Consider the following 23134-nt stretch of genomic DNA (forward strand, 5'->3'; position numbering starts at 1 on the left):
TTTCACAGAATCGAGTTTAACTTTTCTTTTTAATAAAAGATGACATTACAAAAAAAAAAAGAAAAAAAAAGAACATATTCAACGAAGAAAAATATAATTCTAAAGATTCCACTTGATCAAACTTTGTTTTTTTTTTGTACATAAGTGTAACAAATTCATCAGATATATATAGATTTAATGCTGCAGATTGATTTTTTAAATTTACCTTTGTTATTTACAAGATCAGTTTGAAAGTTAATGACTTTTTTTTCTGATGAAAAAAAAATACATTCAATTCATACACACGACGAAGAACACTTTGAGATGCAGGATTCTGACACCAGATGGGTTGAATGGAGTTGGAGTCCCCTTCATATCCCATCTTGTACATTAGCTCCCTTTCAAATGATATTATTGTTTTAGTAGGCTCCTGTGTTTGGAACTTAATTATTTGTGACTCAAAATTTTCAATAACTAAATGTTCAGTTAGAAAGTTGTGGGCAAAAATTGAATATTATAATCTATTTCCCTAAATTTTAAAGGTTTTTACTATTATGTATCAGTAAATATAGTCATAATACTTATATTTTTCTTACTAAGAAAACTCATTTAAATAATTCTTTTCATACCAAAAGATTAAAATGCCCTAAAATTAATTACTGTTTGTTGCCCTCTTGAAATAGTTTTACCCCAGGGGGGGGGGAGAAAACATTATGAAACGTTTAAAAAAAAAAAAGATTGTAAGTAAGGTGGGGAAAGCTTAAAAAAAAAAAAGGCACAATTTTTTTTTTTAATTACACAATGTTTCAAGTTCTTTCTCATGCTCTTTATTAAAGATCATCTCAATTACTTTCGCTTCTCCAATTTCAAAAAAAGAAGATTCTTCACGTGTCTCAAACATTTTGCATTGAAATGCAAATTTCAGCAGATATCAAATAGGCAAGCTTGTACAATAAAGCTAAAGTATAATAGATGACACAAATATAAAAACAAAGAAAAATTTGCAGTTATTGCGCTTTACCTTCCCACAGCAGAAATTACTAAGTATGGTCACTGTTAAGAATAATAATAAAAAAAACCCCTTTACATACGGTACAATAATTATACACAGTACATTAAAATGTTTTGTAATCTATGCACAATTGTACTTAACATCAAGAAAGAGCTAGTGTACACACACAAACAATGAAGAAAGCACAAAAAATGAAACTAAAACAACTTCAAATTTATAAATTTTTGAATAAATCAGTCATTGGTTTCTGTTTCTTACTACAAAAATATATTTTCTTGATCCGTTGACTTGTGGATAATCGAGAGTTTACTGTAGCAATTTTTGTATGAATAATTTAAAATATTTTAAGGAATTTCTTAAGAACAGTTTTAACTTGTCTTTACTGATATTCAATCTTAAATAGCATTTTACTTTAAAGCTCTTAAAATAAATTTCAGCACAATGCAGGTTAGAAACATGATTTTTGAACTTCATTTTTCTTTCCAATTTAATATATTTAATTGTAAAATATTGATAAATTAAACAAAGTAAATTACAGATAGTAAAGGAAGAAAAAAACCTTTCCCCCTGAACCATCATACATATATGCAACTGTCCACTTTCTTGCTTGAAATTATCTTCATTTGTAGCACTCTTCTGCTTAAACAGAGTGTAGAATGAAAAATTCAAACATATTCAAAATAACGTTTTATAAAATTAATTAAAAATAACAATAAATATGCATTGGAGCTTTTGTCAGGGAGAAATGCTTACACCATTTACAGAAACTTTGAAAATTGCACAAAAGTGATCATAGCCTGATTTGACAGTGAATTTTAAATATTTTGCTTCACAAAGAGCTGGTGAAAATGTTTTTTGCTGAGGGGTTCCTTCAGTAGATTCAAACCCTGAAATAGATAATAAGTAAAGTAATAAATAATATTTAAGGTCTAAAGATTGAAGGGGTAGAATATTTTTTAGTTTATGTTTCAATGTTCAAAGCTCATCCCTTTTTGAAGAGACTTTCCTCATTAATGAATCAATCTCATTTCAGTCTTTTTTTTTTGTTCTCATTTTTAAAATTATGTATTTAGTATGCATACACACTAAAACCTTTATCATTTAAAACAGTTTGGACTTGGGTAGAAGGGAAGGAATAAAACTACTAATAATTTACAAAAAAAAAAAAAAAAAACTTATGTGAAATTTTTTTTTGCTTTTATAGAAATATTGAAACTAAAATTAAACTCAAAATTATACATAGGGGAATGTGGGGTAGAGTGAAATAGTTAAAATAGTCTTTTTTTTTCAAAATGAACAAATTGGAAATTTGTTTTGTAATTTTCAGTATATAAGGAAAAAACAGTGTGTTTCTGATAAAACTTGCGAAGAAACTATCTTTTATTTTTGGCAGTAAATTTGCACCTTCAAAAAGAAAAAAAGTGAAAATATATTCATTTTTTTAGGGGCAGTGTAAAGTAAAATATTTTTGATCAAATAAATAAATGAAAGAAAGAATGAATAAATGAAAGAAATAAAACAATAAATGAATAAATAAATTAGTTATTGTATGAAAAAATAAGTGAATAAAATAGCTAATAGATAAGAAAAATATACATACTAACTATTAAACTATATTGTTGTTACTTGACTTATTTTAAAATCTTTTTTTTCCAGAAACACTAATTATTTACTTTATATAGCTATTAATTTATTATTATTACATTTTCAGACGAATATTGTCAATTAGGAAAGCTAAAGAAAATTTTCCCGCTTAATCAAATAATATTTCTTAGAACCGACAATCTTCGTTTAAATGGGGCCAACAGTATATGCAATTAACCATGTTAAAACAAACTTTTGTTTCTGACTTCAAAACACAATTGTTCTTTTGAAAAGAAGATTAGTCATTCAAAAGCAACATTTTCCCACCTATAAGAGGATCGATCCCATGACTTTTGAGTTATTAGCATGCATAATGCTCAGTGATGCCCAACATTTTCCCACCTGAGGGCAATACCTCATATTAAATTAAAACATATTTAAATTTCTTCAAAAAATTACATGGTAAAATGTGGAAAATGAAATACAGTATACCCCACCTTCTGTTGTGTTCAAGTGTTTCTTGGCTTCGCTAATGTTCAAGCTAAATTTCTTTTATTTTTTGATCAATCTGAACAAAGTATACTTCATTCTGGTAAAACCAAAGTCGGTAATATTTTGCAGTGGCGTGTAGTCCCCGAATGTTGCTTTTTATTATTATGTAATGTGTTGATCAATACAATAAATAAATCACATTTTTACTAAAAATAATTATGTACTTTTTTCAACAGGCTTTTTATTGTATACTTATGAGAAGAAAAAAAGAATTATCATTACCAAAAATGGATGTTAAAAGATTGCTGCTCAATCACTGCAAAGCTCTCATTTAAGCATAACACCTGGCTGGCATTCAAAAAACTTAAAAGCAAAAAAAAGCTGAACTAAAGTTACTGTGTTTTCAACAAGTAGGGTAACGGCACCAGTAACAGACAAGGATCCAGCAACATACAGTCGGAAGTTTGGATTTAAATAATAAGAATTTTAGGCAGGTAATAACTCATGTTGCTGCGACCCATGAATACGGTGCAGCCATCTACTGTTATCAGAGTGAATTTTATGAGCCAGTTGATATTTACAAGGCAGTGGTAGAAGGTTACGAACAGCCATCACAAGGTTTGCAGGTGTTTCATGTTCATTTGAATTTTATAAGGTTTTAGATTTAAAAATAAAGAACTTTTGCACATTTTGAAGAGAAAATGGGAATTCTGTCTATTACTTATCCTTTCTTCATCTTATGTTTTTGGGTATCATCAGAATTGTCGGGGTCTGTTACTGGGGGTTGGACCTTTTTTTGAATTGGAGCGTATAAAAATAGAATTAACTAATTCAGAGGATCCAGGAACAGACAAATGTTAGATGAGATGTAGTTGCATGAGATAAAAATAGATTTATAAGTCTAAATACATTAGAAGGCTCAGAAAATCAAGTTAACCTGAGAGCAATGTCTTAAGCATGTCTCTTACTGGTGCCGTTACCCTAATTGCTGAGCGTTAACAATTTCGAATTTTTAAAACTGAAGCATTTTTTTGGATTAAATTATTGGAAAGAAACTCTGGATTTCGAGATTCCAAATTTGGGGTCTCATACTGTAATTTAATGCCAATAATTGCTGCTTGTCATTAATCATGCTTTTCGATTTTGAAACATTAAACAAAATGGGCCACACGGATCAGCTTCGGGGGGCCGTAGGTTAGGCCCCACTGCTATACACTAAAGCACTGCACAATAAAGCAACAAAATAAATTGAATTTTATGTCACTATTTTGTTTAAATATTTTTAAAACCTTAACTAGTATTTAACATGTTAAAATTAATTTCTTATTTCCTGGGAATCCTGCAATGAGTTTAGATGAAATATTTATGTACATTTGGATCAGAATTCTTCTCAAGAAAATAATTAATTAAAACAATATTTCTCCAGGGATTCCAGCTCACGACCTTTTGCGTTATTAGTATGATACTATCGATTAAGTTGTCTATATTACAAATATCGTAGTTCCAAAAATAATCTATTGAAATATCAGATATATTTTTTTACCATGTACAATTACACAGCTGCTACTGATGATTTTATCCATTATAGTTATTACATTCACCCTTCATTTGGCATGAAGTATTTAAACTGCTCTATTATTTAACGTACTAACCAGTTTTTAAAAATTGCTCTTTACAAAACAATAAAAAGTGATTTTTTAACTTGCTTTAAAAAGAAAGTTATTTACCAGTTACTAAGACTTCTTCAAATTCAACTGGATCATCCTTCATTGATTTCTCAATTTTCAGATCTTTTACTGAAAAGAAAAAGTTTTAAAAAATAAACAACTTAATGATTTTAACTGGAGATTTAAACTTGTAAAACTCCCCAATAATAACTTTTTGTGTCTACACTATTCCACATAGTATGAAAGTTGGATGCTTTATGGTACACAACTTTGTAGCTGTGTAACAAGTGTAGCTTCTTGTAACAAATGAACTGTCTGGAATGGAAAATACCATACTTCATTTAAATTTTGCATTTTATTTCTGTAATAAAATTCAAAGGTGAATTAAGTACATAGTGAATTCAAGTTAGTGGGAAGATTAAGTAATTAATTTTTGATTCTCATATTTCACCTAAGCACCAATGGAAAATTTGTCAACATGCATTAAAACAATTTCATGTATAATAACAAATAAACAATACCTATGCTAGTGAAACATGAAAAATTTAACAAAACATTTACACAAATTAATTCTCTCTCTCTTCATTTGTTACAAAAGTTGAAATGAATTTAGGTTTCAAGTCTGGGGTTGGCCAATCATTATTTAGCTTCCTAAATCCGTCTGTGAGACGAAATGATCTCTATTTAAATGTTAAAATAATGTAACAATAATTAATTCACCAATGTTTTAATGTAATGCTAAACACTTTTGAGTTAAACAATTTTGAGCATGAAAGACTCAAGACAGATGGGTGATTCTTTAAAAACATGATATTTTCCAATCACAATTTCTTAAAAAATAAAAATGCATTAGAAAATCTGAAAAAAAATTATACATAGGGGAGAGTGGTATTGAATGGGCCAATTTTTTGGTTTTTAATTTTTGTAATTTTTTCTAATACTTTATTTTAGCTCAGAATTGGCTCTTTTGTTACTTTATTTATTTGGTTATATAAAAAAGTCATAAAAGTTGGATTAGAGAATGTCTATGATGAATGTGTGATAATGTAAAATAAAAATAGAGAAATTTTTGGCCCATTCATCCAAACCCATGGGGCTGAATGGGCCATTGAAGGTTATGAATGGGCCACTATATGAATTCAATGAAAACCTGTGGAATTGATTTTTTAAAAAATTCTCATGAATAAATAAAAATACAAGCAAAAATGTTTGCAAATTTCATTACAATTGCATTTGATTTTTGTACATTTTTTTAATAACTAAAAATTTAATTGTGTTTGATAAAATTCAATATTTTCATTGACAAAGTGTTAATAATAAATAGGAATTATTATTTAGATTTTCAAATAGAAAAATAATTTAAAAAAAATAAAAGCAAACAACAAGATATTTTCAAAAAACTCATATAAAATCTACAAAGCAAAAGCACACGATTCTACTCCAACCTATTTATTAAATACTGGATGGAATCGCCCATATCAAATCCAAATGGTGATATACTGGTAGGTGTGGTCAATAATTGGAAAATTTATCTTAATCATTTATAGAATTTCACTTATGTTTCTAATAAATAGCTAATATTTCTTAGGGTTAAAATGTGCAAATTTAGAAATTACAATAAACCTATTCTATCAAGACAGTAATCTAAATCTATGACAGCAATTCATGTTTAGTATTAAAGACAAAATCAGAAAAAAAGGAAGAAAAAACCATATTTTGTGGCCCATTCATAACCATGATATAGTGGCCCATTCTGCCCCACCTATACTTCGGGAATATATTCAGGTTTTTTTAATACATGAAATTCAAATAACATCTAAGTACTTCTTACAATTAGTTTACAGATGAGGAAAGACTTGCTAATACACATATATTCAGTGAAATAATAGATACTTTTTAGCTGGTATTTATTTTTCTGAAAAGGGAAAAAATTACTTTTCAATCAGATTCTTGACCATCTTTAGTGGAAAAATGGCTTCTCTCAAACAATTGAAAATTGGATTAGTTTAGTAGAACAAATAGCTCTATCTATTAGTGGCATTTAAAATAATTTTATGCAAATACTTTTTCATATTTTGTTAGTGGCTCATTCATCCCCATGGCCCATTCATTACCACTCTCCCCTACTCTTTGTTACGATCTTATTATTGGAAAAATAGAGGGAACTGAACTCACTTTAACTTTGCTACACCCTGCAAAACACAGAGTCAAATTTTCACACACTACAAGAGTGACAAAATGAGTTTCATCAACGGTTATGAAAAATGTTGGTATAATAATAAAGAAACAACTGTAACCTAAATCAAAAGTATGTTTTTTGCATGAGAAAACAAAAGCTATAAAATCTCCCTTAATGGACAATCCCAAATAACAAACATCTGTTCCAGTCAAAGTCCCTTAAAAAGGTTTTTCCTTATTATTCTCTTCAAATATCTTACATTCCAAATTACAGAAGTATTTCAACAAAAAAATATATTTTTCAATTGTTATACTAAAATTCCACACCAAAAAAATAATAACAATTTTCACATTAAGTTCTATTGTTTGTTATTTCTAATTCTCTAACTTAGGAAAGTATTTACCTAGTTCTAGAAAGTTGTGCTCAAATTTATCCAAATCAGAAACTTAAAGCATCTTCATTTACCGATTCGAGCAACATTAAAATTAAGAAATGAATAACCACCAAATCTCTTTTTGAAAGATTTGTCTGAACAAGAAAACAAGAGAAAAAATCTGATGAATAGATTTTTTCTACTGCTACATTTTCTATTTATCGTCGGCCAAATTCAGCTTTTTTTTTAAAATAATTATTTTATTTTCTAAATAATATTTTGGCAGTAAATTATACTACTAAATATTATAAAAGTACATCATAAATATTGCTAAGAGAGAGAGTTTTTTTTTTTTTGCACCAGGAGTATGACATTTTCCTTGCAAATTGCCTGTTACATAGCCAAGGTAAAGAATGTTATTGAGCAATCATGATTGCTTATTGCTTTCACTTGCCTTTTTTCTTTTTTTTTTGGCGTCCTATCATTTTATTTTCCCGCCACCACCCTCCGCACCATCACCGCCAACTGGCTCCTATAGCGAAAGCCATCTCCAGGTTGCATCCATATCCCACACACACACGCATACATACATAAATACACACACACACAAACACATACACGCATACATACAGACACCTATACATACACACAACTACCCACACATTCATGCCTGCACACAGACACAAACAAATATGCCTACACGCACATACACAAACCCCCTACACACAATCACACATACCCCCCCCCCACACAAACACACAAGCCTACATACACACACTCGTGATTGCGAAAAACATAGTTTGAAGTCAAGATGTCAAAATTCAAATTCTTTTCTTTTCTTTTATTTAAAACAAAAATGTTGTCCAGGGCAGCAAAAATGTTACATACCCATTTTTGAACTTCAAAACCCTATTGATAAAATACTCAAGGAATCCAACAAACTGGTGATAAAAAATAATGTTGTAGTACAACAGATTATAATTTCCATTTTTTTCTCTGTCATAATTGAAGCCATTCTCAGGAAAGTAGAATGACATAAAACCTCGGAACAAACTTTAAAATGATGTAGCTTAATAATTTAAATAATTAAACTTATTTAAAGAATATTTATTGACACCTTAAAATATACATAATGTAGTAGGTACTACAACTTAACTTTGGAATGTTGACATACAATTTAAAAATAATTTAAGTACATTTCAGAAATGGATGGAGATGCACCAAAAGAGTGACTTTCTGACTATTCAAAAATGTTTGTGGGAAAAAAAAACGAGTTATTGTTTTTAATATAAAAATGAAATAACAACTGAAATGTTATTTCTAACTATTTTTAAAAAAAGAAAGAAAATTCTTGGTCAAACAATTTTTGGTTTAGGCTCCTGGGACATAATATTATCAGGATTTTGGAGAATCACCCAGATATCGAACTGAGTATTTTTTTTTTCATTTTAAGTTATCTAACACATTTGATATGCAGTGAGTAAATTAGAAAAGCAAGGATTCTCCAGCTAATGACCTAGTTATAGTTTACATCAGTCCCTTTGTTTACAATTGCCAATTGATAACCAAACCCAAATATGATACCATTTCACTCACACAGTACAAGAGCTGCACAGTGCAATGTCTGCTATATTGGTTTCATTGATTTTAAACAACCGATTTTATTGTTTTTAGTTTATACAACCAGAAATTATGTTACATATGCAAAATATTATCTACCATGAAAGTTGGAACAATTTTATTCTAACTTGCACCAATTATTTAAACTAGATCAGTTATTACATTTTCTGATTTGAAAAAATGATCAACATTTTGTGTACAATGCACTTATTTCTCCCAAGCTTCCCCCTTACCCCTGATTAAAAAAAATATATATATGAAGAGGAGTTTGATATCGCAATTTATATTATCTTTGAAGTACCACACAATTTATTTACAGTTTGACAGCTCAGAGAAAATAATGGACAAAACTTTATACATATGCCCAGGGGCGGCATTTCAACATTTCATTTGGGGGGTCGAGTTTTTTAAACATGAATTTTCTCAGTGTGGAATAAAATGCGAGTACATTTTTTTTAAAGTAAGGTCATTAAAGAAATTCAAATTTAAATATCTACACTTTTAATTTATTTTATAGTCAACTATAACAGAAAAGATCTTGATACTACCGTTTCTAAAGTAAATTTTTACTGCACGATTTTTGGAATCCAGAAGAAGAGGAAATCTTGGTCAATATCCAGTGGCATGCTCTTGGGAGTATAGCTGAAGATGAAAGTCTTGCTTGTCCCATCATGCACACACAAAAAAAAAAAAAAAAAATCTCTAATCTTCTGAGACACGAAAATGATCTTTCACAGTTAGCTGAGTTGATTGGAATCGGTGAAAAAATAATTGAAGCTACAAAGTTATGTTAGAAAACGCATCTTTAAAATTTTCTCTTAAAAAAAAAACTACGCAAGTTTAAAATTTGTGCTCTAGTCTTCATTTTTCATCATTGAAGTACACTGGCTCTTCGCAAAACAATTCTTTTTGCTTCGTTCAACAATTTTTACTTGTAACTGAAATATTTTATTTATCTTGTTCAATAACCTGCACATATAATATTGAACTTAGATTTATCACTAAATGTTGTGTTAATTTCATTAGAAACTGAATGAATCTATTATTTGATACAAAATATTGAGTCGAACATTTGACTTTGCGTCACCATGTGGATTTTTGTCACTTTTTTATTTATTTTTTTTAATATGTCTAATAAATCCAAATTAACAAGAAGCTCTCAATAGGAGCTCAATCAAGAGTTCTAGCTTTAACTTTTGAAGACCATTTTGTACCTCACCCAGCAAAAGTATGTGTTGATGCACGAATTTTTTTCAAAAATAGCGTGTCTTTTGTAAGAAATTTCCATTAAAGTATACAATGTATTGAACTGCTCAAATATGCCTCTTAACATGAGGAATCAATGTTCACTCACTAACTGAACGTATATTTAAAATATGAGCTCAACAATGAACTCAAAATACCAAGTAACTTCTCGTAAAAATTGGGCCAGTCACACTGCACTGCCCTTTCACATTGGAAGCAGAAGCATCATCTTAACAGTGCACTTACAAGTATGAGGCATTTAAACCATATGAGGAAATTTCTTCTTTAGTTGAAACAAACTTATTCTCCATCTATTTTTTTATTATGAAAGTTCTGAAAATGATTCATGAATTTCAAAGTTTTTATTCAAATAGCGAAAAACACTTGCTCGTGGCTGGACAGGTCTCGAGTTTCATCAACTTTTACTAAAGATCATCTGCAGATTTTTTTTTTTTTTAACTTCCTATTGCATATGATCACTGCGCGTTAGGTATATTGAATTTCCTGATTTCTTAATATTCTGCGCAAAATATTTGGGGGTGCAACCGCCCCCTCTTGCTCCCCCTATTTGCCGCCCCTGCATATGCCAAAAATGTTTCCTATTCCCTTTACCTCTTTCTTTTTTACGAGCTCTTAGATTATGAGTAGTTAAAAATGCAGTGTCAGAAGAAATGTCATTTTCCTGATGAAAAGCTGTTTTTGCCAGGACAAAAACTTCCAAAAGGACATAAACTTTAAAAAACAAAGTTAGATAAACTATTCTATTTTAAAATTGTTTTATGATGTTAAAACATATTTAAATTAGGTTGATAATTTTTAATCCACCCAGAATGTTGATGAAATTAAAACTAATTTTTAAAAAAGAAGATAGAAATGGATAATGGTAATGGAAAATAATTTTTCATTCCAGGTACTGAAAGGAAAAGATTTTCAACACATTTTTTCAGACCAATTGATAATGATAATTAAAGTCAAATGGCTGCAAAGAGTAACAAAATCATGTTAAAATTCAAAAGAATTTTGAGTTTTAGTTGCATGTCTGTGGACACATTTATCCATCAATTTTGAATATTTTCCAATATTTTATTTATTTTAAAAAAAAAAATAAATAAAGAAAGAAATCATAACAAACCGCAGAAATTTATCAAAAGTTTGACATTGGGATTAGTTTATGTTTATGGTTATAAAATATGCAGGCATAAATGGGAACTGTATTCTTTGAAATATGATGTCTTTAATCTATTCAGAACTAAAAGACCCACCCCCCTACAAATAAATAAATAAATAAATAAACATTAAAGTTGTGAAAGCATAACCAAAAGGGAAGTATTTTAAATGTCTGTGGTTGTCCACAATAATAAAAATGAATGCAAGAATTTATTTCTTAACATTCAAGCCAGAAACGGCAACAAATAACACTTTCCCTCAAATTTTTTTTATAAAAAAATCAAATTTTCTCTTAATTTAATTTGCTTTTAGTTCTTTTATGGTTAATTTAAGTCCTTCTAATTTCCAAATGTGTATTGAGGAAAATGTCTTATGGTCTACTTTTTGCAGCCTTTCCAACCATATCAAGCGCTTGAAGCACTAAAATGAATTTTTCGTATAGAAAGAGCAATTTCAAAAAACAATTCAAACTTAACTTTTCTTGTTACTTGTAGCTCGCACAAACTGATATAAAATTTATACAAATACAAAAGTGACGACCAGCAGCAGGCTCTGGGCCCAGCTAGACTGGTCCTAGTCAATTTACAATCCCCAGTGAAGATCAATTGCCCTCTTAAAACTATCTACTCCCTTGCTCATTACCACCTCTTCCGGTAAACTGTTCCAAGGTTCCACTACCCTGCTAAAATAATAATTTTTCCTAACATCCATATTAGCCTGAGATTTAAATAGCTTAAAACAATGACCCCTTGTCCTGTTTTCAGTGCTAAACTTCAGCCCCGTATCATCTTTCATTTTAATAAATTTAAACAACTGAATCATGTCCCCTCGGTCTCTTCTTTGCTCAAGACTGTACATTTTTAGCCTTCTAAGCCTGGAATCATAATCTAAGTGGGAAAGTCCACTTATTAGCCTTGTAGCCCGCCTTTGAACCCTTTCCAATACATTAATGTCTTTCTTAAGATAAGGAGACCAAAACTGAACAGCATACTCCAAATGGGGTCTTACCAAACTTCTATATAAGGGCAGAAGAACTTCTTTAGATTTATTTGAAATAGATCTATTGATAAACCCAAGCATCTTATTGGCTTTGTTGCTAGCAATGCTGCACTGTTGGTTAAACTTTAAATCCTGACTTATTAGGACCCCCAGATCAGTAACTTTGTCTGCCTGACTAATGACTGAACCTTGCAAATAATAACTTGTACACTTATTTCCATGCCCTAAATGTAGCACTTGACATTTCCCAACATTAACAGCCATACCCCATTTATCATCCACTCCGTAATATGATCTAGATCCTCTTGCAGCTGATTTGCTTGTTCTTCATTTTCTACAGTCCCCATAACTTTGACATCATCAGCAAAACAATTCATGTTCCCAGAAATATTTTTGTGAATATCGTTCATAAAGACAATGAACAAAACAGGCCCTAACACTGATCCTTGAGGAACCCCGCTTAAGACCTCACTCCAATTAGAATAATTTCCCCTTACAACTACTCTTTGTTTCCTTCCGGTCAGACAATTTTTTACCCAAATGAAAGTTTTCCCTCCTATTCCTATATCAGCTAATTTGCTAAGTAGAGCAACATGCGGTACCTTATCGAAAGCTTTTTGAAAATCAATGTAAACAACATCTACAGGCTTCTTATTGTCCAAAGTCATGGTAACTTTGTCATAGAAATGTAATAAATTAGTTGCACAAGATTTACCTTTCCTGAAACCGTACTGAAAACTAGTCAATAGATTATTAGTCTCTAGAAAATTTACTATCTTAATTTTCATCAATGTTTCAAAAATTTTGCAAACCACCCAAGTTAGACTCACAGGTCTATAATTTCCCGCACTCCCTTTAGACCCTTTCTTGAAGAGCGGTGTAATGTTAGCCAGCTTCCAGTCCTCTGGCACTGTCCCCGAATTATAAGAAGCATTGAAAATGTTTGCGATTACATCTGCTAATTCCTCTGCACATTCAACTAAAATTTTCGGATAAATATCATCTGGCCCCGGAGCCTTAGTCTCTTTAATTTTTTTTCAAATGAAGTAAAACGTCATTCCTGGAAAATACAAAGTCCTCAAGCTGTACTATAGCTTGTGTCTTGTTGGTGTCAACTGTTGAGATACAGTTATCGTTAAAAACACTCGAAAAAAAGTTATTAAGAACATTAGCAATACCACTATCATCCTGAATTAAAATTCCGTGCTCATCAACCAGTGGCCCAATATGACTATTTCGAACTTTCCCCGAATTAGCGTATGCAAAAAACCTCTTGGGATTCCTGTTTATGTTATCTGCCAGTCTTTGCTCCAACTCTCTTTTCTGAATCCGTACCAAATACTTAAATTTACGCCTTGCCTTACAATATTGGAGCCTATCTGCACTGTGACCTGTTTCTCTAAACCTATAAAAAGCAGCTTGCTTGTAATTTAGAGCGTCTTTAGTTTCCCTGGAGAACCACATTGGCCAAATTTTAGTGTTGACACCCTTTCTCCTAAAAGGAACATGATCCCTAACCGTATTCGCTAGATTTTCCTTAAACTCTGCCCACTGAAGATTCACATCGCTATTGTCCAATCCAGAAGAAAAAACTGCTTTCAAACTCTGCCGAAGTGCCACAAAGTCAGTATTTCTGAAATTGGGCACAAACCTAAAATTCTCTACTTTGTGCATATCAAATTTAATCCCAAACCTAATACTGTTGTGGTCACTATCTCCAATGTGTTCCCCTACACATAACCCCTGAACAGAGCCTTCCATGTCGCAGAAAACTAGATCTAAAATCGCGTCCTGTCGAGTACCCTGAGTTACAATTTGATCTAAGAAACAGTCACCAATAACTTTCAAAAAATCCTCTTCTCTGCTATTACTGTGGTAAAAATTATTCCAATCAATTCCTGGAAAATTAAAATCTTCCATTATGATGACTGATCCCTTGCTAGAAATGTCACTAATAATACTAAACATCTGTTCGTCTTGACCCTGGCTTAAGTTGGGTGGCCTATAAATATTCCCCAAACGTAGTTTTTTGCCCCTATTACTAATCAACTCCAGCCAAATCATATCAATCTCATTAGGTTTATCATTAATTACCAATTCGTTGCAAATTAAAGTGTCTCTGACATAAAATAAAACCCCACCACCTCTTTTACCTACTCTATCTTGTCTAAACAAATTATACCCAGCAATAGATAATAAATCATCATCACTTTCGGTAGCCCATGTCTCGGTAACTCCAATAATATCCAACCTCTCGTCTATAATTATGCTTTTCAATTCTTCCATCTTGTTCCTAATACTACGAGCATTTGTATAAAAAACCTTAAGTAAGCCCATCTTACTTTTATTTAATGCTGCACGATTGTTTGAATCCCAAGTGTTAAAATCTTTTCTCTTATTAGCCACCCTATTTCCGTTTCTACTAAAATCCCGATAGTTAGTACCCTTTCGAATTCTGCTCCTTAAACCATGCCCCCCATTCCAACTTAGTTTTTTGATTCTGAAGCCTCTAAAACCAAACCACTAACCATTTTGACCCCTGTAGAGCTCAGTGGTCAAAATGGCTTATGAGTTTTATTAACTAATAAAATGCATGTAACTTTTTTTTCTAGTGAATTTAGGTTATTGAACCTTCAACACTTTGTGAAAAACTTTGTTTGGGGTACAGTTGATTCTTTATTTAAGGACTTTCAAGGACATAGGCGGATTTAGGACTGAGTTCCTGGGGGGGGGGCAGGATTTTTTTTTTTTTGAGCAACATTTTTATAGCCCCTACCCCCATGTTTTTGTCTGTTTTCTGTGATGCATGTCCATGCTTTACTTTTTTGTGTGTTGTTTTCATTAATATGTGTTTTCATGCTGTCCTTTTTGTATTGACCTTAAGAGAGGGGGCTGGTATTAAGAGAGTGACGCAGGGCTCCCTTTTAAGTGGGAAATAGAATATCTCCAATTTTAGGGGTCCCGGGGGTTTCTACCCCGGAGGAAATTTTGTAAAATGGATATAAAATTCTGCATTTTGAAGCCTTATAAAGGTTAATGGTACAGACATAGAAACTGATAACTAGATTATACAGTTGTACAGTATTGTTTAAACTTTGTAAGAAACAGCCATTTTAAGTTTGAAAGAAAAAATAAACTATAGATTTCTCATTTCAAAAACTTTTTTTAATTATAATTAGTGCAGAAAACGAAAAGGAATAGAGTTAGTGTATCATTTTTTTTTCGGGCTGAACAGATTAATGATATGCAGTAGAAGTAAGATAAAAGCAATCAATACAAAAGAATTTCCAAAATACTGCATTCGGAATTGAATATATAGCAAGATATGAAGCATGTGAATCACAAAAATTTATTTCGAATACTATGTTACAAATGTGAGAACCATGATTTTTACATTTTTAATGGAGGATGTGGCAAGATGCTGAATTTGACAAATTTTGGCATTCTTCTCCCTCTACCATTTGTTAGAAATTTTAAAATTTAAGGTTTGTAGCCACATGTTTCCAAATATTCAACGTTTTCAAACACTTGAAAATGAAATTAGTTTTTTCAACCAATTTCCATTTTTTAAGGAACGAATCATGCAATTTTTTTGGAAGTTAGGGACCCACTTCAAAGCAAGGGCCCTAAGCAATAGCTTGTTTATCTTATAGGCAAATTCAGCCCTGTTTGTAATTCACTCTTACCTGCAGATTTTTGCTTGATTTTTTTGTAATTTTTACAAAAATTCGTCAGTTTTTACGATTAAAGGATTTTTACGCGATTTTACCTATCTTTGTTAGGTTTTTATAGATTTTATAAAATTTTAGCAAATTTTTCCAAAACTTTTGATGACTCAATTATTTAGATTTCAATAATGACAAGGACTGACTCACTTAGACTTAGATGATTATGACTTACCTTACTTTTTAAACAGTATTTATAAAGTAAGTAAAATTGTACTTTCCCTCTAAGTAAAAAGATTGAATTAATCAGAACACTCAGATAACTGAAGTTTATTCAGTTTGTGATAGAATTTAATTTCTCTCTCTCTCTCAAAAAGAAAAAGGAAAAAAACTATTTTTTTAGAATCTCTCAAAAAGCCAATTAATCTACCAAGAACATAAATATTATGGACAATTATACTTTAAATGTGGTTAGCGCAAATGTCTGTTAGCGCAAATGGGGGGGGGGGGGAGTTTTCCTCCCTTTGTTTTAGGTTCTAATTTGTTAAAATAATGGTCAATTATTATAAGTGTTGCAGCTTAAGGTATAGCTTGTTTAGCCTATAGTTTCATACACTTGCCTAAATGGTTTTCAGTCCGAAATAGTGAATTTAGACACATTTTCAAGACATATTTTTATTTAAACAGAGAACCGACTGTACATTTTTAAGGCCTTTCCAACCGTATTAAACTTGAAAAAATCGGACAATCCATTTTCATAAAAAGAGCCTATTAGAGTAAAAAATGTGTTTTAAACTAATACTGCATTAATTAGCATTTTCATTCACAAGACTAAAACCCAGGAAGTGCTACTGAACAAAAAAGAATGAAGAAGAAAATTGGTTTGCTAACAGAGGAGAAAATAGTGCCGAAAGAATCCCTTTCGCAGATTAATATATAAAGATATTACTTTCTACATTTTATTACAAAATAATGTTTAAGTAGTTCAAAACAAATAATATGACTCACAAACAATTGATACATTACTATTTTTACTAGAATCTAATAAGTCATGAAAAAAAACTAACCTCATGCTTTTGATGCAAAAATGTGTGAAAGTTTACTTGTTTCGCTACCCGTTCTATTTTGCTCAAAGATTTTTTTGGTAAGTTTTATGGGGAAAAGGGTACATGTGTGAAGCGTCAAAAACCACAAAAGCTGGCAATAGATCATGCTGTCAGAGTGATAAATAAAAGCTGGAAAAAGGAAATTAAAAAAAAAATATTTTCTATGATAGACAGAAAATTGTATCGTTTAACAAAATATTTCTGGTCTGGACAAAACAGTTGACAGGATTTTACATATAAGGCAGTGAGAAGCAAAGAGATGTAAGTGGACTTTAAAAGTTTTGAACAAAACTCATTTAAAGTTCATATTCTAGGCAGATTTTCGTTCTTTTTGTTTTCCAAATTCTATAGCAGCACTTACCAGGGCTACTAGTACTATCTCTTGTTCCAAATCAGGAGATTCTCCAACCCTTTGTATTGGTTAATGCCAAATTTTTAATTTTGGCACTTGCATGCCTTTATTTCTCACTGTCTCATTGTACAGAAAAATGTCTTTACTAAAATTCAGGAAAATACAGTACATCTCACCGAATTCAATGAATAAATTCATTGAATTAATGCAAATATAGAAAATTAAAAATTTTAAAAGTTGGTGTTTTTTACCGTTATATGAGTATATCACAATATTTTTAACATCAGCTGGTTCAGATAAAGCCAGTACAAAAGCTTGAGGATAAAGGCCTGTTGTGGTCCAAAATGTATCCAATTTTCTGAAACAAATAAAAGTTTAACCATAGTTAGAAATTACATAGATTTTTCTCATATTTTGGTAAAATATTTAAATCCAAAACATTTTACCGTAACCTTGTAAATGAGAAAGGGGGGTAAATGGTCCTTTAAGAGGACCATTGATCTTTATTGGGGACTAATAAATTATCTAGAACCACTATAACTGGGCCTAGAGCTTGTTACTGGTCATCACATTTGTATTTTTTTTTTCTTTGAAATAACATTGCACAACTGAAATTTATTTGTTAAAATTTTACAAGAAATTAATGATGATGCATTGTCACATTAAATTTCTTTTGATAATTTTGGAAATCTATTGAAAATTTGCAGCTTACTATGGGTAACACTTGGTTAGTGTATCAGGCCTGTGCCTAGGATTTAACAAAGGGAGGGGTTTTTGAATTCAATGTTTTTTCATTCTTACCTGTATTGCCAAGAAAACATAACTATGTGCAAATTTTCTTTTCTGTTTAATGTTCACAATGAAGGATGCAGGGAGGGGGGGGGGAGTCCAAATTTCCAAAAGACTTGGTTTTAAGCAATATTACCAATTCTATTACATTGCATATGTCTGAACGGTTGTGAACCTGATCTTCCAAATGGTAAATTCTGGCTGCTCAAGTAATCTCAGTATTTATTCATTCTGCTACTTGTTTAGATCCAAACATTATGTTTACTGTGCGGCATATTGCAAAAAGTACTAAAAAAGTTCCTCAAACTCTTTTATGAGATATGTTTTCAAGTTTTGTATTATAAGATAATTCTTAGCAAACTAAATAGGAAGGGGTTCGTTGCAGAGGCAAATTAAATTATCAAACACAATTACTATGTGCATCTTCATAGCGGCAACACTCTTCCCTTTTTGTGAAACCCCAAGTCATCATAACCTGCTTATAAGAAGCAATATTAAATGCAGTGAATGTTTTGTACTGACAGCCAATTTAGTGGTTCCTTCAACACTGCTTTTCCAAAATATGATTTTAGTTGATAAGGATAGGACAGTCGTAAACTGACAAAATGCTCAAAGAATTAAATATGTATACTGTACATCTTTAACATCAAAGTTAATTTAAAGTCAAGGATGCACTTTCCTTCCATTCGGCTTTTTGTAATTTTTCCCCCAATGGCAAGGGTTTATCCCCTAAAACCCTCCCCTTGGACACGGCCCTTATTGTTGGAGTCCTTCGTCCATGGCAACTCTACAACTGGCCCAGAAAATAAGGAAAAAAATCAAAGCGGAACCTGATTCCTAGCTTAAAAAAATCAAATTTTTAGCCAATTTACGTCTAGAAAGCTGAGGAATATCCATGATTGAATGTTTATCATTAAATTTCCTCCTGTTCAATCAGCAAAAAACACTAATACCCACTGAGGCCTATATTCTTAACTGATTTTCATCATGCAAATAGCTAAAAAGCTTTTCTCGATAAACTCCAGCAAATTTTTAATTTAGAACCTTAAAAGTCTCAACATTCTTTTTTTACAAGGCCAGTGTGCAGCAGTATAGTTTGTGTTAAAAGATATTTCTATCACTAAATAATGAAATGATTTTATAACATGAAAATGTATAGACACTAAAGTTTTAATTGATCCGTATTCTGAAAGTACAATTAGAGTAGAAAAAAAATATTTACAAAATTAAATGTAATTCATTCAAATGCATTAAATATTACTTCTGACTTTTCAAAGATTTTTTTTTCTGACAATTATTTTCAAACAACAAACTGTACCTCATAAAATTTCTTTTCTTACCCATCTAACATGCTTTGGGCTGGAAATCTAGAATCATTTGATGTTGCTGTAACAATTTGAGCACCAGAAGCAGGAGAACTTAAATCTATCATATTTTATGAATCTTTGACACAGAACGAATTTCTATTTAAGAAAAAGGAGTGACTTTAAGAAGTCTTGACGTTTCGGAAACTGGTGTAAACAATTTTGCCATACTGCATACTGTTGTCATGACAACATAAATAACTTTCCTTTCGCGTCTTCGGTTTTCTTCTTCAATAATTATATTCAAATTTCGCAAACAAATTAGGAGAAAACTAAGAGTTTCATGTTTCAAACAGTTATGCATGTTCAATAAATAAGCATTCTAATATAGCCCATGTTTTTTTAGAGTGTTCTCAATTCACTGTCTCTTAAAAAAAAAAAAGAAAATCCTTATTAGTGGCGACCACTCAACTTTTCCTTTTTTGGCGGAACAGCTGATTTTGCTATTTAAACACGTTATTTTGCTGAAAATTTTTATTCTTTAAAATAGGTTAGTATTGAGTACGTCGTTTAATTTTCATATGTTAGTATATAATCTCTTAAAAATCAATTTTTTTTTGTTCGTTGATTCTGGTTTTTTGACGTATAATTCATCATTGAACATTTGAACAACAGACGAGCATGATTACACAGAAATTTTTTTCAGTTCTCAGTTTTGTCTCCCCCCCCCTCCTCCCGTTTTTATACTACAATTAATGCTTTGACAGCTTTTGTCGCGTTATTACGGCATATAAATTCAACTTTGGTGTGTTTTAGGTACATTATTTTATTTCCTTGAAGTTTCAAAGAGCAAACTGCACCTATAGCGTTTTCTAAATTTAGAAAAGGAGAATAAAATGTATATTGTTTGTTCATTTTCATTAAACGAAGCCAATAAATTCATCCATACTTTGTTAGGTTAGGAATTAAGTTATTGATAAAAATGTCAATGATGTTAATTTTCAAGATGTTATTGGAATAGAGTTTCGGATCTTTTATGACCAGTTAATGAACTCATATCTTATGTGTATGTCACGTTCTACTTTCCTTTGCTTCTGGGGCATTCGAAGGTATTTTTGACATTTATGTAGAGTCCGTAACGTGACCTTTTTTGCCATAACTTTTTAATTTACTGTTTGATTAGCATATTATTTTATTTTGATCTTTTCCTACCAACACACCAGCTCAAATTAAAATAATTTGCAAATCAAACGGTAAATTAAAAAGTTATGGCGAAAAAGGTCACGTTACGGACTCGACATAAATGTCAAAAATACCGTGGAATGCCCTTCTATCTTATATTGTGTAATGTCTTGGTTTGAACAATTTTGATGGTCACGGAAAGTACTTGTTTGATAACCGCCGGATCTAGGAGAAGCAAGCCAGGCCTGTATCCTGGGCAGCATTTTCTGGAGAGCTGCAATTTCAATCTATTTTTGTTTATCAGTTGAAACTTGGTACTTGAAGGATTCGACTGTGTAAGGACAGCAGATTTTCAAAATTTGCGCTGGTTTGGTAAAAAATGAAGCTCTGTCAGAGCTTCATGATACCATATATTATTTTCTCATTATTTATTGGACTCTTGGGAACGAAACATGCCAATTGATACAAAAGAGCTACAGAAAATGAAAAAATAAAAACCCCTAAGAACTGATAAATAATTTGTCATAAAAAAGGAACTTAATCTACCACATTTCAAAAAATGACATTAAATAACACAGAAAAATTCATTAAAATGTAAAATTGGAGCATGTGCTAAAAACATCATGGTGTAAACAATATATTGTTTTCACCATTTAAAGAAATTAATTGCTTCGCAATTAAAATGATTGTTGTACATTAAAATGATTGTACAAAGAAAACATTCCCAAGATTCTTATTTTGTATACTTTTGCAAAATAAATCTCTGAAGTTATATCGTGTTTTTAACTTGTATGTTATTTTATATTCTTACTATCTGAAGTGTATCAGTATTTAAAAAAACAAAGCATTAATGATATGGGATAAATAGATTCAGAGGGAATAGAGGTCAATTTCAACAACTTTTTAACGAACTTTTATGCATCGACTCTGCAATTTTTGCTATAACTACTTAATTTAGTGTTTAATTAGCTCTTTATTTTATTTCCAATTTGTGTATTGGTAGGGCTTCTCGACTAGTAAAAATAGAATGTATTTCTATGTCTTTATGTAATAAATATTGATGTTTAAACTTTGGGAAATGTAGAGTCCGCAACATTTAAATACTGTAAAATGGCGCAGTTTTACTCAGTCTGCTAAATAAACTGAACTTTGTGCTCATCTTGTTACTCTCATAGCTTAAGCCTCTCCCCTCATAAATTACCTGGATGAAATTCAGTTTTAGAAAGTAATCGTGTAAATATATAGGTTTTATTATTAGTATAAAGCATTTTCTATTCATTTTTTTAAAGTATTTGACTTATTGATTAAACTCTGTACTTCCTTTTAAAATATTTTTTTCTTTTTTAGGTTTTACGTCTATTTGCATTGCAAGAATTTTGTCATTGGTCTTCTACAGTGGCGGCAACAAAATTGGAACTAATGTTTTATATCCCCCCCCCCCCTCTTGGCAACTTTTCCCTGAAATCTATAGGTCAAAATACGTCGTATTTCATTATTAGCTTAGTTCTAGCTATTTAATTTTATAACCAAAAAGAAAGTTTCCTTTGCCCTAGCCCAAACAGCAACCAAAATAATTTTCCACATATCCCGTTCCAGTTCCCCAAAAAATTATTGCTACCAGATGGTAGTTTCTTTACCGCAAACTTTTCTTCCTATAACCTTTTTACAGATAAACACATACCCATCCAAATAGTTTTTTTTGTTTTTAATTTTCATTTGCGGAATTGCATCGGGAACAAATAATTTCATTTTTAATCGACCCTATTTCTCTCAAAATTTTTTTTAAAACCATCCTTATTTTCCATTTAGTTGGAATATAAAAAATCAGTTAGTCCAGTGCGTCAGAAGGTTCGACGACCAGACGAGAAAGTAAATTAGGTACAGATGTGATATATCCCCTCCCCCCTTTGCCGAGGATTGAATTTTTAGCTCATTTCAAAAATCCTCAATGTTTGCGATAAAACATTTTCTGGTAGTCCCTAGTAACTCTGCAGAATACACCTGGGAAGTAGAGATGTGAACTAATTCTTTTTGCACATGTCCATGGAGGTAGGTGCACATATGTTCCGCTCTTGGGGATTTTAATTTGAAGTAATTTTAAGTTGAATACTCCAAAATAAAGTTTCAATTTGAACTTTATTTTAGAGAATTCTTCTTATTGTTACTATTTTCTGTTAATTTAGGCGAGTTTTGTAATTTGAAATGAGTTCTGTTTGCAGTATTGTTGAAAATTTTCAATTGAAATTTATGAATGAATCTTCGTCAGGTCGTCCAACCTTTTGACTTACCGGAGTACTAAACAGGTTTTTATTTACAAATTAATTGAAAATAAGAATGGTTTTTTAGAATTTGAGGGAAATTGGGTTGATTTAAAATGAAATGTTATGTTCTCGATGTAATGAAAATTAAAGCAACAAAA

General features: G+C 31.0%; 1 protein-coding gene and 1 long non-coding RNA gene across 3 annotated transcripts in view; one reads left to right on the top strand and one right to left on the bottom strand.

Annotated features, from left to right (window-relative positions):
• Positions 1–826: 826 nt before the first annotated feature.
• LOC129217660 (intraflagellar transport protein 25 homolog) lies at positions 827–19939 on the bottom strand. Of its 2 annotated transcripts, none has more exons than XM_054851987.1 (4): positions 19570–19939; positions 17692–17798; positions 4795–4863; positions 827–1878 (listed from the first exon to the last, which is right to left on the bottom strand). In XM_054851987.1, exons 1-4 carry the CDS (start codon positions 19659–19661, stop codon positions 1727–1729), a joined length of 420 nt encoding a protein of 139 aa, XP_054707962.1. In that variant the 5' UTR covers positions 19662–19939; the 3' UTR covers positions 827–1726. The 2 variants fall into 2 exon arrangements, with proteins under 2 accessions (XP_054707962.1, XP_054707963.1); XM_054851988.1 differs by having other exon boundaries at positions 19548–19677.
• A 78-nt stretch (positions 19940–20017) lies between these two features.
• The window catches only part of LOC129217661 (uncharacterized), a 28911-nt gene continuing 25794 nt past the window's right edge, over positions 20018–23134 (top strand). Inside the window, exons 1-2 of the long non-coding RNA XR_008580243.1 lie at positions 20018–20083; positions 22063–22186. This is a non-coding gene — a long non-coding RNA (uncharacterized LOC129217661). The remainder of the gene's footprint in view (positions 20084–22062; positions 22187–23134) is intronic.

This window comes from Uloborus diversus, chromosome 2 (assembly GCF_026930045.1).
Source record: "Uloborus diversus isolate 005 chromosome 2, Udiv.v.3.1, whole genome shotgun sequence".
Lineage (NCBI taxonomy): Eukaryota > Metazoa > Arthropoda > Arachnida > Araneae > Uloboridae > Uloborus > Uloborus diversus.

Bases quoted from the DNA above. Each gene is read 5' to 3' on its own strand.
- LOC129217660 (XM_054851987.1), bottom strand. From the start codon at position 19,661: ATGATAGATTTAAGTTCTCCTGCTTCTGGTGCTCAAATTGTTACAGCA. The intron at 17,799-19,569 runs GTAAGAAAAGAA...TATTTGTTTCAG, and splicing joins GCCCAAAGCATGTTAGATGG to AAAATTGGATACATTTTGGA. The intron at 1,879-4,794 runs GTAAATAACTTT...TATCTATTTCAG, and splicing joins TGAAGAAGTCTTAGTAACTG to GGTTTGAATCTACTGAAGGA.